The sequence below is a fragment of the Phyllostomus discolor genome, chromosome 1 (assembly GCF_004126475.2).
Source record: "Phyllostomus discolor isolate MPI-MPIP mPhyDis1 chromosome 1, mPhyDis1.pri.v3, whole genome shotgun sequence".
NCBI classification, from domain to species: Eukaryota; Metazoa; Chordata; class Mammalia; order Chiroptera; family Phyllostomidae; genus Phyllostomus; species Phyllostomus discolor.
Window position 1 is genome coordinate 182,013,502 of NC_040903.2, and position 18,366 is coordinate 182,031,867.

The 18,366-nt window shown below is 38.8% G+C and overlaps 1 protein-coding gene and 1 pseudogene across 2 annotated transcripts in view; one reads left to right on the forward strand and one right to left on the reverse strand.

The window, feature by feature from the left end:
- WDHD1 (WD repeat and HMG-box DNA binding protein 1) overlaps positions 1-18,366 on the reverse strand; it is a 62,299-nt gene that overhangs the window by 6,925 nt on the left and 37,008 nt on the right. For both annotated transcript variants that reach the window (XM_028507336.2, XM_036010233.1), the window contains 7 exons: positions 17,530-17,667; positions 14,703-14,859; positions 6,827-6,941; positions 6,055-6,186; positions 2,948-3,171; positions 2,714-2,850; positions 1,473-1,529 (listed from right to left, as the gene is read on the reverse strand). In XM_028507336.2, coding sequence (XP_028363137.1) covers positions 1,473-1,529; positions 2,714-2,850; positions 2,948-3,171; positions 6,055-6,186; positions 6,827-6,941; positions 14,703-14,859; positions 17,530-17,667 — 960 coding nt within the window. The remainder of the gene's footprint in view (positions 1-1,472; positions 1,530-2,713; positions 2,851-2,947; positions 3,172-6,054; positions 6,187-6,826; positions 6,942-14,702; positions 14,860-17,529; positions 17,668-18,366) is intronic.
- Positions 1,131-1,331, forward strand: LOC114493497 (annotated as a pseudogene).

The following is an 18,366-nucleotide window of genomic DNA, read 5'->3' on the forward strand; positions in this document are numbered from 1 at the left end:
TCAAGAGCTGTTTACACACTATTCCCACTTCCTCACTGCTCATATGAATATAACGTGGCTTCCAGCCCCACTACCCTACAGAATCAGCTCTTGCTAAGTACTTACTAAAACTTTATGTGGCCAAATCTGGTGGATACTTTTCAATCATCTTTTATTCCCTCTTAACAGCATTCTGCACAGCTGAGTGTTCCTTTCTCCTTGATACTGTCTCCTTCCTTGACTTCTCGGATACTGCATTACACTTACTTACCTCCTCCTTCTCTGGTCTTACTCTCTGTTGATGGTTCCCCTCTTGTCCACCTCTACCTCATATTTAAATGTTGGGGATTCCCTAAGCCTAAGCTCATTTTTCTCCTCGCTTTACATACTCCCCCAATGCTCCCTTACCCATGGCCACAGTTTAAATTGTTATACTAATGCCAATGATTTTCACTTCATATCTCGACTACAGAGACATTACTTTCCTGAGCTCCTATCCAAATATCCAATAGAAATTCATCATCTTCCTATCTAAGCCTGCTTTTCCCTGGTGTTTCCTGACTCAGTAAATAGTACCATCATTCACTCAAGTACAGAAGCCGAGAAACTGAGTCATTCTTCATACCCCAACTTCTACACTCTCTACATCATCTTCCAAACTACCTCCTCAATTCTTCCCCTTCTCTCTACCATCACCACTCCCCTAGTCCAGGCCACTATTCAATCTCACCCGGACTGCCTCTGCAGTCTCCTAACATGCATTCCTCCTCTGCAGTGTGGCACACTATGCCCCTGCTTAAAACCTACAGCCTCCCAACAACCTTAGAATAAAGACCAAAATCCTTATTATGGGCTACGTGACTCTGCATGATTTGGCTCCTGCCCATCTGCCCCCAAACCATTCACTCAGCACCACTCTTACAAGTCGTCGCACCTGTTTTGTCTCTGCTTCTGCTTCCACCCACCTTGGCTCACTTTACTGTCACTGTTCGGGTGTCAGCTTTCAACACTCCGTGCGGTCTTCCCTAGAACCCCAGCCCACCTCCCACCACTGAATAAACTACACGCTCTTCTAATACTCTGTGCATATTTTTAAAGATAATACCTTAACCACAGTAATATATACGTGTATAGTTTAAAAAGCCAATCTGATTGTTTCTCGGCCTTTTGGCTAAGATCAAGCGTAGTGTCTGTTCTCATCAGTTTAAAAAGTCAATCCTCACTGTAAGCTTTATACAGGGATCGGCCATGCATGTCTTCTTGACTTCCATATCCCTCATCTAGTCAAATGTCTGACACAAAATAGGCATTTAATAAATATTTGTTAAATGACCATGGTTTCATAAACATCACTGATAAACAACAAAAACCACAAACAAACAAATAAGAAAACAAACAGGTCCTAAAGGGTAAAGTGTATTTGAGTAGATGTATCACTTTAAAGACTACTTAAGAAATCTTCTTAATATTACAAAATTATAAGTATTTCTTACCTGACTTAACTGATGGCACATCAGAGGAATTTGCACTTTTGGAAAATGGGTTCTGTCCTAAGTGTAAATGGGAAGATAAAGTCATCCTCTATAATCAACAGACAGGTATCTTGAAGAAGGAAGTACAGCAGTCCCCCCTTATCCATGAAGAATACATTCCAAGACCCCTAATAATGCCTGAAACCAACCGAGGATAGTACTGAACCCTATGTGTACTACGTTTTTTCCTACACATACAGGGCAGAGCAGAAGTACATTTATAGTTGTGAGTATACGAAAGTTTACCCTTGCATGATTATTTATTAATTATGGGATTATTTTTCATATGAACTATAAACCTACTTTTGACCCACCTATACATACCTATGATAAAGTTAAATAATAGAAAGGCACAGTAAGAGATTAGCAACAATAACTACAATAAAATGGAGCAAGTATAACAATATGCCGTAATAAAGTTATGTGAATGTGGTCACTCATTTCAGGGGATCCCTGCCGAAGTCTTCTAAGGGCTCAGTGCATCTGGGGCAAGAGGCTGCCACCGGCCTGAAGGTGTTTCCTGTTCACGCCTCCCCCCCACATCTTAACAAACCATTTCCACACACTGTGGCCACAACTTTTGCACTCTGAGGTGCGACAGCAAAACTACCATTAATTTTTTTCCTTTGTCATAATTTCAGATAGGAAATTCATTCTTACCATAGATCTTAGCAACCTTAGTATACAATTTCTTCTTTTCTTATGAAGTCAAGAGCTGTTACTTTTTCACTTAAAAGAACTTTACAGCTTCTCCTTAGCATATCTGAATTGCCAGCATCATAACTGTTATGCCTTGGGGCCATTATTAAGTAAAATGACAGTTACCTGAACAAAGGTACTGTGATACCACAACTGATCTGATACATGAGTGACCAAGTGACTAATGGGTGGGTAGTATACACAGTGTAAATACACTGGACAAAGGATAATTCACATCCCTGGTAGGATGGATCAGACGGTACAAGATTTCATCAGGCTGCTCAGAACGACACAATTTAAGACTTATGAATAATGTATTTCAGGAATCTTCCACTCAATATTTGAGACCACAGTTGACTGTGAGTAACTGAAACCATGAAAAGCAAAATCATGGGTAAGCAAGACTACTGTATTCATTTTTATTAGCTCAGTAAATTAGGGAAAGTCCCACACATGACATTTCTCATCTTAAACTGCATCTTACAATTTAAAATGTATCTTACCCTGCTTAGGTATTTCTGATTTTTCTTCTGTATCATCAGGTTCTTCAGTATCATCTACTTCTCTAGTGTCTTCCGCGGCTTCTTCAACCTCATTTCTGGGCCTTGACCGGCTCCACTCTGTAGGAGTCTTACTGTAACTAAAAAGATAACACTATTCAATAAGGAGCTATATGCGAAGACAAAGTTAATATTCAGAATGGTAAAGAAAAATTCAAACAACTAAATACTTCTTACCCAGCATTCAGCTTTTGTCTGAAATCATCTTCTTCCTCTTCCTCCTCTTCTTCCTGGGTTGCTGCCAATTCTGCTGCCTTCCCTGCAGCCAGTTCACTAAGTCTTTGGGCCAACATTAGTTTCCCAGAACGAGTAGCATATTTAATGGCTAAATTCACAACATGTTGAGCCATCAGATCTGCAAGTTCCACACAACGGAATTCCCGCTCCAGTTTACAGGAAAGCTAGCCCAAAAAGGAAAACAAAACAAAGAAATCAAATCACATTAAGTTAAACTTTTTAAAAATTAAGGAATGAAACTACTAATAAAACTGAGAAAAAAGTTTTCTAGATACTGCATCTCTGATTCTAAGATGCACATTTTTACACACTTTAACATCTCTGAAATTGGGAAGAGTGTTACAATCTGTGGTAGATCAGAGTTTAATTGGCAGCATTTTTTTTCTCAGTGGCGTAAATGAATAAAATAATGGTGCATTTTACAATCAACAGTAGCTTGGATTCAATGAACTATGGTATATCATTTTAAGCTATTCATTGCAAGGAAATAAGAGATTCATTTAAAATTCAAATGTGATTCTCCTAAATTTCTTTTCCCACTCTCAACAAATAGAGCTAGAAATTCAAAGAAGGAATAAAATTGTAGAGGATTTATTTGTTATTACTTTGCCCAGAATTGGCACACAAATACTGCTATGTGAATTTGGGTGGGGATAAGCAGATTTATTCAATAATTTTAAAGTGTGATTGTGGCCCTGACTGGTGTGGCTCGGTTGGAGTGTCAGCCCATAAACTGAAAGGTCGCAGGTTCTATTCCCAGTCAGTGCACATGCCTAGTTTGCACATGCCTGGTTTGGTGCCCAATTGGGACACATATGGGAGGCAAATGATGGATGTTTCTCTCACATCAATGTCTGTCTGTCTGTCTCTCTCCACCCCCTTCCTCTGTCTCTGGAGTCAGTGGATATATCCTTGGATGAAGATTAAAAAAAAAAAAAAAGTGTGATTATCTATGATCTCCAGCTATCAGAAACAGTTATATACAACTTCCAAATTAGCAAACAACCTCCTTTTTCTTGCTCTGTTTATACTTAATAATATGAAACAAAGGGCATTCATTTAACATCTCTTAGAAAACATTGACTAGTTTTCTTTCAGTATGAACTTTGACAACTCAAGTACAATGTAAAAAAAATTAACACCTTGAAGACCACTAAGGGTCTCATAATTCACAGGGTAAAAGGACTATATATTTTGTTACTTAGACATCCCATGTCTGATTCATCAGACAGAAGTTTAAATATTCACCTGCACATCCTTCTCAAGTTTTCTAGTATCACTTTTCTATAAGCAGTACTTCTCAATCAGGGTTGGTAGTCTGCCTCAGGGGGCATTAAGAAATAAAAGGAAGTACAGTTAAGTCCTTATTTAACATGGTTGATGGGTTCCTGGAAACTGTGACTTTTAATCTAAAGGACAGATAACAAATCAATTTTATCACAGGCTAACTGATACAAAGTAAGAGTTAAATTCCTACAGCATATTTCTGGTCACAAAAACATCATCAAACTTCTAAATAAAGACCCAAAGCAGTTCTAATATTAAACATTGAAATAAATGTGTGCTATTCACATATTTAAGAAAGATTGATAAAAATGAGATAATTCTTTTCCAACCCACTATTCTAGTTCAGGGTCATGGGTGGCCAGAGCCCATCCCAGTAGCTCAGGGCACAAAAAGTGACCCAATTCTTCAAAGAATGACCTTCCTTCGCACTCACCCACACTGACTTACTCTGGAACAATGTGGACACACAATTTACCTAGCGTGCACATCTTTGGGATGTGGGGGGAAACTGGGGTACCTGAAGGATACCCACCCAGACATGGAGAGAACATGCAAACTCCACACAGGCAGCAGCCCCTGCCAGGAGTTGATTCCCACCCCTTCCTTATTAATGACATTGAATGAAATGATATTATTCAAGGACCTGCTGATTCTCCCTGTAACCAGGCTGAGCAGGCATTTGCCGGGGGGGCCAGGAATGCTAAAGACCAATCCCCAGAGTTATCAGTACTCCCCTGAGAAACACTGCTCCAGAGGAAAAGCTCCTGTAAAACTAAATGGTAAACTAAATCCAATGTTTCCTTAAATGTGTTGTAGGAAGTAAAATGGTTAGTAGTTCCTAGACCACAAATGACACTTTATAAAAGGAACACAGTTTACTCTACAATAAACTAATTGAACTCCTTTAGTACTAAACTCAAGGCAGTGCTGCCCAAAGGTGACTGAAGTAAATACCATCTTCTGGAGACTATAGTTACAATTGGCTCTGAGGTCTTGGAAACCACTTTTCCCTCAGAACTCTTTCCCTCAACTTTAAAGGGACAAGTCTGGACCATTCCTCTCTCAGGAAATGCTGAGGTCTACTGTGTAGTAGATAGCACTGAGTACCTGGCATGCCACTGCCCTCAAGCGACTTCTAGCCTAGTGCAAGATGAGCAAAGAAGGTATTATCTCCCACTACTCTGTATAAACCAACTGGAGAGAGGACACAAGTGTGAACCTCATGTTTCAAAAACTGCATTTACCTCCAAAGGTAAAAATACTTAAATATACCAGGCACTGAACATGGTCACTGGCTATAGACAAACTTTTACCATCACAGTTACCTAAAAAGGTAAGAAAAAATAGGCATGTCTAAAAGCTTTATGAAAGTTCTTAAGATTGGACACCCTTGGAAGTCTAAGAACTCTATCCCACAGGATAAGAGTATGAGCTGGAGCTCCTGGTTCTCAAACTTTATTAAGCATTAAAATCACTTGGAAGACCTATTAAATTAAACAGTGTGGTGGGCAAAGGCAAAAAGAGAGGTGACACCAGAACAGTTTATTACCGCCTATGATCTTAAATGAAAGATAATGTTTTCAAATATTTTAAATGCAACGTCAACTGAAAAACAACCTTTGTTAAGAGAGAAAAACACCACTGGATACAACTTAAGAATTCCAGGCTGTGGAAGTCAGTGCTAACTCACATACCTTTAAGAGATTCAAATTTAGAAGAGCATTTAATTTTAATTTTTTCAGTATATTTATTTTACTTACTGCAAACATTTTCAATAAAAGTTCATATTGTTCTCTCATTGCTTGATTTTTAGTGCTCTCTTCATATTCATAACCATTTTTAGCTAAATAATCAAGGTGGTTGTGAAACACAACTGAACGCCAAAACTGTTCCTGCAAAAGTAGAAAAAAAAATCACTCAGTCAACTATCTATCATTTAATGCCAGGCAAGTGTTATATTTATGTTAACATGCCAGTCTCTGAATAAAATATTTTCTGAACTACTCATCTCTATAGCATCAAATTCTAATTAATGGGATACTACGGCTTGATTTTATCTCCTATCCTTAAAAGGGGAGAGGGAATAGTGAAGAAATGTAGTGTTTTAAAACAGTTTCCTAGCTATTATAGTTAATACTCAAATAACTGGGTAAATTAGTTATTTAGAAGCAAATTTGCTTCTTGTTTAGAATAACTAAATACAAGATTTCAAATGACTTTAGATGATATAGGGCCAGGACTAGGGTGAATCAAAACTCATGGCACAGAAACCTCACAGAGGCACACTGTCTCAGGACTTGCCCTACTCCGACAGTGATGCTCATACTTGTGTCGCACTGGGGACACTACCCGTTCACCTCCCAGGCAAAGTCGTCGGTGGTAGAGATGGCAATCAGGCGCCCTGGTGACCATAAGCAGCTCGCTCCCTCTATTTAATTACAAAGTAATGAATACTCAATACTGGTCATCGGGACAATTCTTAAATGGCTGTGTCACAAGCAGTGAGAGTGTCAATGCAAGATTTCCACATACCTCCATCTGTCCCTTCTCTGTTGCAATCTGACAGTAAGGAAGCTTAAAGGATAATATAGCTACAGCAGGGCGCGGAAGGGTGGGAGGAAACCGAGAGCCTTTACAAGGAATGCACCTGTTAGTAAAGAAAAAGTCTTACCATAAAAACATATATTTATAATATTAAATTAAATACACCTTTTCTTTTTTTTAAGATTTTATTTATTTTTAGAGAGAGGGGAAGGGAAAGAGAAAGAGAGGGAGAGAAACATCAATGTGTGGTTGCCTCTCACGTGCCACCTACTAGGGACCTGGCCCACAACTCAGGCATGTGCCCTAAACTGGGAATTGAACTGGTGACCCTTTGGCTCACAGGTCCATGCTCAATCCACTAAGCTACACCAGCCAGGATTAAATATACCTTTTCAAGATGGCATTTTCTAACAAAACAAATCATCTTACTGGAATAAACATTAGATGGAACAGTAAAAATCCATATAGGTTCAAAACTTAGCCTCTTATGATAAAAATGTGAATTCTTTCATTCAAATTACTAAATAACTTGATTCCTGAGAATAACATGCAAAAAATTCCGAGAACAACCTATACCTTAAGAACTGTCTAAAGTAGTTAACTAATATACTCCATTTGATATTAAAAATGTCCAATAGAGGACTTGGAGATTCTGAAAAGTTAAGGCACAGGGATATTAACCAGCAATTAATTCCTTTATGGTTCTCTATTAGTTTGATTTTGCATTTTCTAAGATCATGTTTTCCCAAACATCCCACACTGCCCACCACTGCCTCCAAAAATACCCTCAGCATGGCTCCATGACCTGCCAACACTACCGAAGCCCTCAGACAGGAATTCCTGTCACTTTTCAACCACTAAATGTGTCTGCAATTGTCTATCTTCTTCCCTCTCACGACTGATAAAATGTCTTATTTCCTATTTTAGACAGATGGTCTAAAGTTGATCACCTTTCTTTTCTTTTCTTTTTGAGGATTTCATTCCTTCAATTCTCTCCTTTTCTGACATTATCAATCTCATCCTCTTTACTAAATTTATTGCCAAAGATGACAAAAATGCTGTAAAGTCACTCAAACTAAATAATTCCTTCTTTAATAGCCTTCTTTAGATACCACCCCATCTCTTCCACTTCACAGCTGAACTTCTGTTCAAGTTATTTACATATTGTGCATTTTTTAGAATCCTCACCCAAGGATATGCTTATTGATTTTAGAGAGAGAGGGAGAGTTTGAGAGAGAGACATTGATGTGAGAGAAAAACATTCATTAGTTGCCTCCTATATGAGCTCCGATGTGGGGTCAAACCCACAACCATTTTGTACATGGGATGACGCTCCAACCAACTGAGCAACCCAGCCAGGGCTACATATTATGCTTTTATTTCTTTACTTCATATGCTCTCAGCCCACCCCAATCTGGAATTTGACATTTTATCATGTCACTAAAAGTACTTTCATAAGGGTTACCAATCACTTCCATGTATCTAAACTAAGAAGTCTTCTTGAACTTAACCCCTATTCTTATCTGATTCGGGTTACTGAATTACCTCTTAAAAAATTTCAACTTAATTTTCGAACAAATAAAACATGTACATAAACAAAGTGTAAAAAAGAATACGGAAAAGTCTCCTGTACTATCTACTGAGTTTCCCTCTACCAGGTAACTGCTGTTAGTTTCCTTTTTTACTCTCCCAGGAATTCTTTGACATATATAAGCAAATACAATTACGTATTTTCCATATCACTACATTCAGCATCCTTACCCTTTTTCAATAATAGCTTTATTAAGATATATAATTCATATACCAAAGTTCACACTGAACGTACCATAGTCATATGATATCATAGTGTATAATTCAGTTTTTAGTATATTCAGAGTTGTGCATCTATCACCACCATCTAATTCCAAAACACTTCCATCATCCCAAAGAGAAAGCTCACACCCATCAGCAGTCTCTCCCTATTCTCCACTGTCCCCTCCCTTGTAGTCCTTGGCAACCACTAATATACTTTCTGTAGCTATGGATTTGCCTATGCTGAAGATTTGATATAAATGGAATGATAGTATGTGGCCTTTTGTATCTGGCTTCATTCACTTAGTGTAACATTTTCTAGGTTCACCCACGATGTAGGATGTATCAGTATTTTATCCTCTTTTATAGCCCCAAAACATTCCATTGCAGGGATACACCACATTTAACTTACTCATCAGGTGATGAACATTTGCATTGTTTCCACTTTTTAGCTATTATGAAGAAATCTATGATGAATAATCAATTATAAATTTTTGTATGGATGTGTTTTCAACTCTCCTGGGTACATACCTAGGAGAGGAACTGGGGTCATGCAGTAACTCTATGTTTAACCTTTTGAAAAACTGCCAAAATCTACCATTTTTACATCCCTATCCAGCAATAGCTGGGGTTCCAATTTCTCTGCACCCTCATTAACATCTGTTATTATCTGTTTTCCAGGTTATAGTCAACCTAGTGAATGTGAAGTGGTATCTCTTGGGTTTTCATTTGTATTTCCCTAATAGCTGATGATGCTGAATCTTTTCATATGCTTATTGGCCATGTATATGCTTTTGGAGAAATGCCTACTCAAAATCCTTTGCCTATTATTATTTTTAATATTTTATTATGTATTTATTTTTAAATCATCACTCAAGGATATATTAATTGATTGGGGGGATGGGGGTGCAGAAAGAAAAATATCAGTGTGAGAGAGAAACATCAATTGCTTGCCTCCCATACACGCCCCAACCAGAAATCAAACCCACAACCTAGGTATGTGCCATGATTCAGAATCAAACTTGCAACCTTTTGGTACATGGGATAATGTTCCAACCAATACGCCACACAGTCAAGGCTGCCTATTTCTTAACTGAGTCTTTTTTGAGCAACAGGGGAGTGGGACGAGGAGAGAGGGGGAAAAGGTACAGAGAATAAGTAGCATACATTGTAGGTAGGAAATAGACAGGGGGAGGGTAAGAATAGTATGAGAAATGTAGAAGCTGAAGAACATAAGTATGACACATGGACATGAACTAAAGGGGGGGGAAGTGGGTGGGAGAGGGTGTACAGGGTGGAGGGGAGTGAAGGGGGGAATAGGACAACTGTAATAGCATAACCAATAAAATATATTAAAAAGAAGAGTTCTGTTTATATTCTGGATACACATCACTTATCACACATATGATTTGCTTTACCATTTAAAAAAAACAACATAGTACTCTAGTGTATAAATAGTTTTATAGAATATATTTATTTTTCTAATAGAAATTTAGGTTTCCAATCTTTTGCTAATATTAACAATCCTTCCATGTAAGGTATCTTTTACATGTCTTATTTCCCACATTTGCTAGCAGCGGTATTTTTTAAATTTTAATGTGCACACAAATCAATAAAAGATCTTGTTAAAATGCAAAATCTCATTGAGTAGGTCTGATGTGATGCCTGAGATTCAGCATTTCTAATAATCTCCCACCAGGGAGATGCTCATGCTGCCTGTGTATTGTACATTAAATAGCAAATACTAGTATATCTGTAGGACAAATACTAAAAGCAGAATTATTGGGTCAAAGGACATACGCACTTCTACTTCTGGTAGTTCTTGACAAATTGCCTTCAATCGGGATTTTAACGAATGTGTATTCCCCGTCAGCAACACATAAATGTTATTATTTCACCAGAGCCTCACCAACACCAAGCAATTTTTAGATTTTACCAATTTGATATGTAAAAAGAGAATTCTCTTTTTAGTTTTGATTTATATTTATCTTATTTTTAGTGATTATCAATCATCTTTTCATATATTTGAAAGCAAATTTTATTTTTTCTCACTATTGCCTCTTTCTTGAAATAGTCCCCACTTACAGCATCTGTTACATGATCTTCTTCAGATGATTTTTCTCTTACTTGCCTAGTTAATCCTTTTTTTCTCATGCAAAAATTCTACTCTAATACCTGATACCTCTAAATGTTGGAATTTCTTAGGGTTGGGTTCTAAGACCATTTTCCCTCTTTCTTCTTGCTAAATCATCTAATTTATTACTATGACTTTAAATAACTTCTATATTCTGGTGACTCCCAAATTTATATTTCCAGGCAAAGCTGCTCCTCTGAATTTGAATTATATATACAATATCTTCTTGATAGCTCCATTTGGATATTTGCATTTCAAACTTAACACACCTAAAAGAGAATTGATTTTAATTTCCCTTATTCTTGGGAACTGCCCTGCCTGGTTTCAGAAGATCTAACCCTAACCCTAACCCCCACCCCCATGACTAAGGCTGGGTGAGTGACATAAGCCACTGAGGAGACAAAGCTTACCTCCCTGGCAGGAGCACTGCTTCTGCTCCTTTTACTTCATCCATAACTGTCCCCCAATGCTTGGTCAGTTAGCCAGTGACAGGTAAGATTCCCCAAAGGGGGGAATGACCTAAGCCAGGCACGATCACGTGGGAGGCCCCCAGGGAAGGACCTTGGAGGGGCTACAGCAAAAGAGGGTGATGGACCCTCAGCCCTCAGCTTTGACAAAGCCTGAGTCCTCATTCTGTCTGGGAGAAGTCTCCTAATCTCTTGGCTGCCTTACTTCCCCTGCCTGACTTAAGCCTGAAACAATGACAGAGGGCGGTGTAGCCCTGTGCTGGAAAGGGCGGGTTCCCCGGGCAATCAGGCTTAAGAAAGAATATATAAAATCCTGTGAAACCTGCTTTGTTTAGAATGCTCTCAATTAAATAAATGATAAGGGTCCAAGGAAGAAGTAAGTTTGTTCCTCAAAGTTTTACAGCTCTTTGGCTATCTGACCCTGACTCAAAATAGGACCTCAGAGTTCTTTGTTATCTATTGTTTGATTCCTACTGCCTAACAATGATTAATAAGCTTTACCTGCATTCCTGTGCAAATGAACCTAATAAAAGCCCATTGAGGAAAAGGCTCTTGGCCCTTCTCCTTTGAGAGATCAGCCACCTTTCCTCCCCAAGCAGATTGTGTCTTGGTAGACTTATTCTCATCTGTGGCGGCAAGGGGGGGCCCTGTGGGCAGACCCCCCACACCCTATATCTTTAAACGGTTCAACTATCCATCTAGCTGCTTTTAACTAGAAATATGAATGTCATTCTCTCTCACACCCACTCCCCAATTTAATAGCAAATCCCACTGCTTCTATCTTGCCACTGCTTCTCTTCATTTCCACTGCCCCCACACTAGTTCCAGCCACTGTTTTAGCTCAGCTGGCTGACTACAAAATATCCCTCAGTGTTTCTCAATGACGGCACTGAAAGTATCTGGGATTACCTGTAGTTGAGAAGGACTGTTCTACACTCTATGAGATGTTTAACAACCCTGGCCCCAGCTCTCTAAATGGCAGAGTAACCCCTATCATTGTCACAGCTGAAAACAATTCCCCGAATTTCCAAACATCCCCAGAAGGAATAAATCCACTCGCAGAAAAATGGTCATCCTACTTCTAGTCTTACCTGTGCCAATCCATTTACAATCATATTTTCCTTTTTATAGCATAAATCAGATTACAACATTCCCCTGGATAAAAATCTTAAATGGCTTCCTCATACACTTCAACTAAAATCCAAGCTTCTCTATCATGGACTATAATGCAACATATGTCTAAATTTCTGATATCTTGAATTTATACCCTCCCATCACCCCTTGATTCTTATATGTTAGCCACATTTAGATCCTTTCAGTTTCTCAAATACATCAAGTTCTTTCTGACCTCAAGGCCTTTATGTATGCTGTTTACTCTGCAGGGATTGCTTTTCACCCTATTCTGCCATAACAGACTCCTTGGCATCCAGGTCTCATATTAATATTACCTCCACTAAGAATCTTCTGTGATCAATCCACCTAAACATGCCCTTCTGTTATTCTTTATCATGTGTCTGGCTTAGATTAATTAATGGCTTTTATCCCAAGTAGTAAATAATATTTAGTTGTTTCTGTTATCTGTCTCCTTAGACTATAAGCTCCATGAAAAGAGATATCTCTTTGTTCACCAAGTACCTACATATCATTGACAATCTCTTATACCAAGCAGATACCAGGTCAAAAAAGAGGGAAATCTTCAACACAATACTAAATATAGACTATCTGGACTGAGAATTCTACACCTGCAATATACCATTAATTTCTCTACCCTATTACAACAATTACGCTAAAAATCTCAAAAAGCGCCCTGGTTGGTGCGACTCAGTGGACTGACCGCTGGCTTATGCAGTCAGGGCACCTGCTTACATGGTGGGCCAGGTCACCAGTTGGTGACATGTGAGAGGCAACCAAATGATGTATCTATTGCACACTGATGTTTCTCTCCCTCCCTTCCACTCTCTAAAAATAAAATAAAATCACAAAACAAAAAAGCATTAGAACTGCATGTATCAATACTGAACTTGTACCTTGCTGGGAACCGCCCTGCCTGGTATCAGAAGCTGTAAACCTCACTAAGGCTGAGGGAATGACCTTGGAACTGTAAACCACCAAGGAGACAAGCTTATCTCCCTGGCAGGAGCGCTGCTTCTGCTGCTTCATCCATAACTGGCCCCCAATGCTTGGTCAGTTAGCCAATGATGGGTAAGATTCCCCAAAGGGGGAACGACCTAAGACAGGCACAATCATGTGGGAGGCCCCCAGGGAAGGACTTTGGGGGCTACAGCAAAAGGGGGTGATGGACCCTCGCCCCTTGGTTTTGACAAAGCCTGAGTCCTCATTGTCTGTGAGAAAATCCCCTTATCTCTTGGTTGCCTTACTTCCCTTGCTCCACTTAAGCCTGAAACAATGACAGGGTGGTGCAGCCCTGTGCTGGAAAGGGCAGGTTCCCCGGGGTGATCAGGCCTAAGAAAGAATATGTAAACTCCTGTGAAACCTGCTGTGTTTAGAATGCTCTCAGTTGAATGATAAGGGTCCCAGGAAGAAGTTTGTTCCTCAAAGTTTTATAGCTCTTTGACCCTGACTCAAAATAGGCCCTCATACTTCCTTGTTATCTATTCTTCAACCCTTACTTCCCAGCAATGAGTAAAGAGCTTTACCTGAATTCTTATGCAAATGAACACAATAAAAAGCCTGCTTGGGTGGGGGAACAAGGCACTCTCCTTTAGGGGTGCTCTCCCCTAGGAAGGGTGGCCATGGCGCTCCCCACTAGAGAGAATGGCCATTCCGCTCCTATTTCCCCACAGGACCTGGTTGTCTCTGTGTATGTTTTTCTCATGTTTCAACGAGCCATCCACAGCGTTCCGAGGTCACTGCAGGCCAGTGATCGCGACAGTACCTATTTGTTAGTTAATACCCAAAGGTTTACAAAAAAAAGTAAAGAAACTCAAAAACAGCTAAATTATATACATTTGATTCTAAATCATAGTTAACAATAAGAGGCTGTCCTCACTGGTTGGGTTCAGTTAGTTGGGGCGTTGTCTCATAACCGCAAGGTTGTGGGCTCATTTCCCAGTTAGGGAACCTTTGCTCCTCAATCCCATGTCTGGACATGTGGAAGGCAACTGAGCCCGCAATGTTTCTTTCTCCCTTCCTCTCTCCAAAACCAATGGAAGCCCCCTCCCCCCAAAAACACAAGTCCTCCAGTGAGGAAAAATACATAAGAGGCTGTAATAAAAGACGAAATGCCATGTCTAACAAGAACTGTCCCCCATCAACAGGCAGAAATGATATTATAGCCACACTAATAAACTTAATCCCTTTTTTGTTCTCAGTTCCGAGTCAAGCAACTCATTGAAAATTTCACAGTGAATATAAACAAATTTCTAATTTAGTAAGTATAGAAAGCAAGTAAATGAACTAAGGTAAAAGACAAATAAAAATGTACTTTAAGGAACAGTTTCTAATATCCCACCTCAGTTGCTGGGGATTTTCATGGATACCAACCACCCAGTAGTGATCAGATTTTCCTTTGCAGTGTTCTTTTGTATTACATACAGGAGTCCATATATTACCAAGTGCTCTGTTTAGCATTCGAACAATGCCTTCTGAATCCACAAAACAGGGAGTACCTGTAATATCAACAGAAAAACAAATCACTTGGAGACACAGCTACATATTTGTTAAATAAATACTATTTTAAATATTTACTTATTTTTTGGAGATGGGGAGGGAGAGAGAAAGAAAGGAAGAGAAACACCAATGTGTGGTTGCCTCTCATGCGCTCTCCACCACCCACTGGGGACCTGGTCTGCAACCCAGGCATGCACCCTGACTGGGAATCGAACCAGCAACCCTTTGTTTCACAGGCCAGCACTCAACCACTGAACCACACCAGCCAGGGCAACAAATATAATTTTAAAAATATATACCAATGATTCAAGTTTTAATTCAAAAGTAAACAGCAAAAAAATAAAAAACAAAAACAAAAATGGCAAAAAATCCAAATTTATTTTCTCACAAAATTTCATTAACCACACAGAGTAAGACCTAACAGAGAAAACAAACAAACAAAGCCTAAGATATGATTAATATTTATCCCAAATAAAGAGAAAAAACTAACAGTTTCAGTGAAAACTATGCCATCTGCTGGAACAAAGCAGTATTTTCAAAAGTCAATTTCAGTAAAAAAAAATTAAACTTAAATCTGAAGCATCAGTGGTTAGGAGACTTAAAAAAACACTAAAACCTGACAAAGTATAAGGATGTAAAGAATCTGTCTTTAGTGCTCTTCTTCCTCCCTCTCTTTCTTGGGCTTATTATATGGTTCTGTCCCCCAACTCCAAGGTAAACAAAACTTGCCTAGGAAACAAGCATCATGGTTTCCCCCTACTCTGCTCCCACCTCAGGAAGTGCCGAGCAAATTTCCTAATTACCCCCTTTCTTATCTCTGACTTCACAGCCCTCTCACTCTGCAAACAGCAGTTTCTTCAGAGTCTAGATCTAATTGTTAATTGGAAAAAAAAGTTACATGAATGGAAGTTATTCATGGTCACATTATTAAAGCATAAATGACCAATATCCCAACAGAAGACACATCCAGAAATGGTTGATGTTTTAAAGATAAAACTGGAGTTTCTAATGATAACCGAAGGGTACAAATCTCTAATAATAGAAATAGTTAAGCCAGGGGACAAGGTTAACAGGCTCCTTAAAATAAAGTAATCCTCAGTGTCCTTCAAATCATCTGAGTTTGCAAAGGCACTGTCCAAAAGAAATATGTGAGCCAAAAATGTAATTTGTAATTCCTTAGTGCCACATGAGAAAAGGGGGTAAGTGAAGTTAAATCTAACTTATATTTTATTAAATCTAATATACCCAAAATATAATCATTTTAATAACTAAAATGTTAAAATAATTTTTATTATTATTTTACATTCTCTTTGCATACTAAATCTTCAAAGTCTGGAGGGTATTTTATATTCACAGCACATCTTAATTCAGATTAGCCACACTTCAAGTGTTCAACAGCCACTTGTGGCTAGTGGTTACAGTAGCAGACAGTACAGCAACAGAAAACTCCTGATTTTTGTGTAGAATCTGCTAGAATAACCACAACTTTACCACTGATTTGTATCTCCTTCTCGTTATCTTAATAAACTTACAGAAAAATACAAGGTCTGTCCAGAAGGTATCCGGACAGGTAATATGAAAAACAGAGACATTTACGGAAGATACAATAAACATTGTACATAGGACAATGACACCTCAGTCCCTTCAAAAGAGCAGGCACTTTGGGATCTCACACAGTTCTCCCAATTGCCAACAGCTGCCCTGTTGCATTTTCCTGAATCTCATCAATGGTCTGAAACCTCTTCCCTTTCTTTTAAATATATATTTATTTATTTATTTGAGAGAGAAGTGAGGGGTGGGGGGGAGAAGGAAAGAAAGAAACATTAATGTGCAGTTGCTGGGGGCCATGGCCTTCAACCCAGGCATGTGCCCTGACTGGGAATCGAACCTGCGATGCTTTGGTTCGGAGCCCACACTCAATCCACGGAGCTACGCCAGCCAGGGCGAAATCTCTTCCCTTTCAAAGGTGATTTTAGTTTTGGGAAAAGCCAGAAGTCACAGGGCACCAAATCTGGGCTGTTAGGGGGCTGAGTCACTTGGGTGATTTGATGTTTCTCAAAATACAAAACAAAACAAACAAACAAAAAACAACTCTGTACGAGACGTGATGAATGAGTGGGTGTGTTGTGATGAAGCTACCAGTCAATCTACCAGTTGCCCATAGCTGCAGCCTTCTGAGTCATCTGAATAGTTTCCATGGAAGAGTTCCAGCTTAACGCAAACTCTGATGTAGACTTGTTGCTCTAGTCATTTTGAATGCAACAGCCACACATATACATGCTCACTCAATGGTGTCTACCACTCCCACTGACTAGTACAGTGAAGTCATCATTGCTCATGCATGTGCATTCCAATACGCTCTCCTTGGCTGCCAGATTACATCAATGTTGTGCAAACATCGTTCTCATTATATTAACAATGGTAGGACTTTTTCCAGACAGACCTCATATATTTCTTCTTCGTAAGTTTTCTAATCAGAATTCTCATGAAAAACAGACCTTGGACATGAAACAATGGCTACCGTGCCTAACAATTCCAGTTTCCAGTTTTGCCAACATATTAAAATAAAGAAATTTAAACAATTTATCTATAAAGAAATTAATTAGAAATAACGAAACAGTTTCCTTCTTGAAAAATGTCTTTAATATAAATAAATGAATTTGTCTTGCCTTCAGCTGAAAATCCAACCCATACAAGGTAGGATTTCCTTGTAAGAGGAAGAGGATCACCACGCAAAATTTGTTTTTTCTTTTTCCCCAGCTCTAGCAGATAAACTCCAAGGCACTGATCCCCATCAAATCCCGTTCCTAGTGAAAAAATATAAATATAAATAAAGTATCATAGGTTATTTAGCTATAATGCAGTCTAAATTACATTCCGTGAATTAAACTGATTTTGTTTCTTAGATGAACTAGCACTACTTTTTATGGATAACCTACCTCACTGGGCACCATTCCGGTGTAAAGGCAGAATACTATATGTTACATGGACTATTTACATAAAGTGGCTATAAGGGTAAATCATTCACTCAAGAAATATTTACAGACAGTCTACTATGTGCCAGGCACTGGTGCTACAATGGTAAAGAAGATAAAACCACTGTTCTCATGAAATTCATATTCAGGTAGGAGGATACAAACAAATGAATTAAAAAAACAAACAAAAGAACAAAAAATGCTAAGTGCTATCAAAGAATTAAAATAATAATGTGATACAGAGTGCCAGACTGAGTAGTTACTTCAGATTAGCTAGTCAGAGGTGCCCCTTTCAGAAAGTGAAATTTAAGCTGAGATATGGATTGTAAGTTGCAGCCAGCCATCAAAATGTTAGGAAGAGGAGCACTATAGTAGACAGACAGAACACACCTAATGACAAGGTCCAAAGGTGGCAACAAGCTTGGTGAGTTTGAAGAATATAAAGAAGTCTGTATGGCTAGAATGAGCATCAAGAGAAAAAGTGGCACAAGAAGGTTGAAGAGGTAAAGATCAGATCTTGTAGGATCTGGT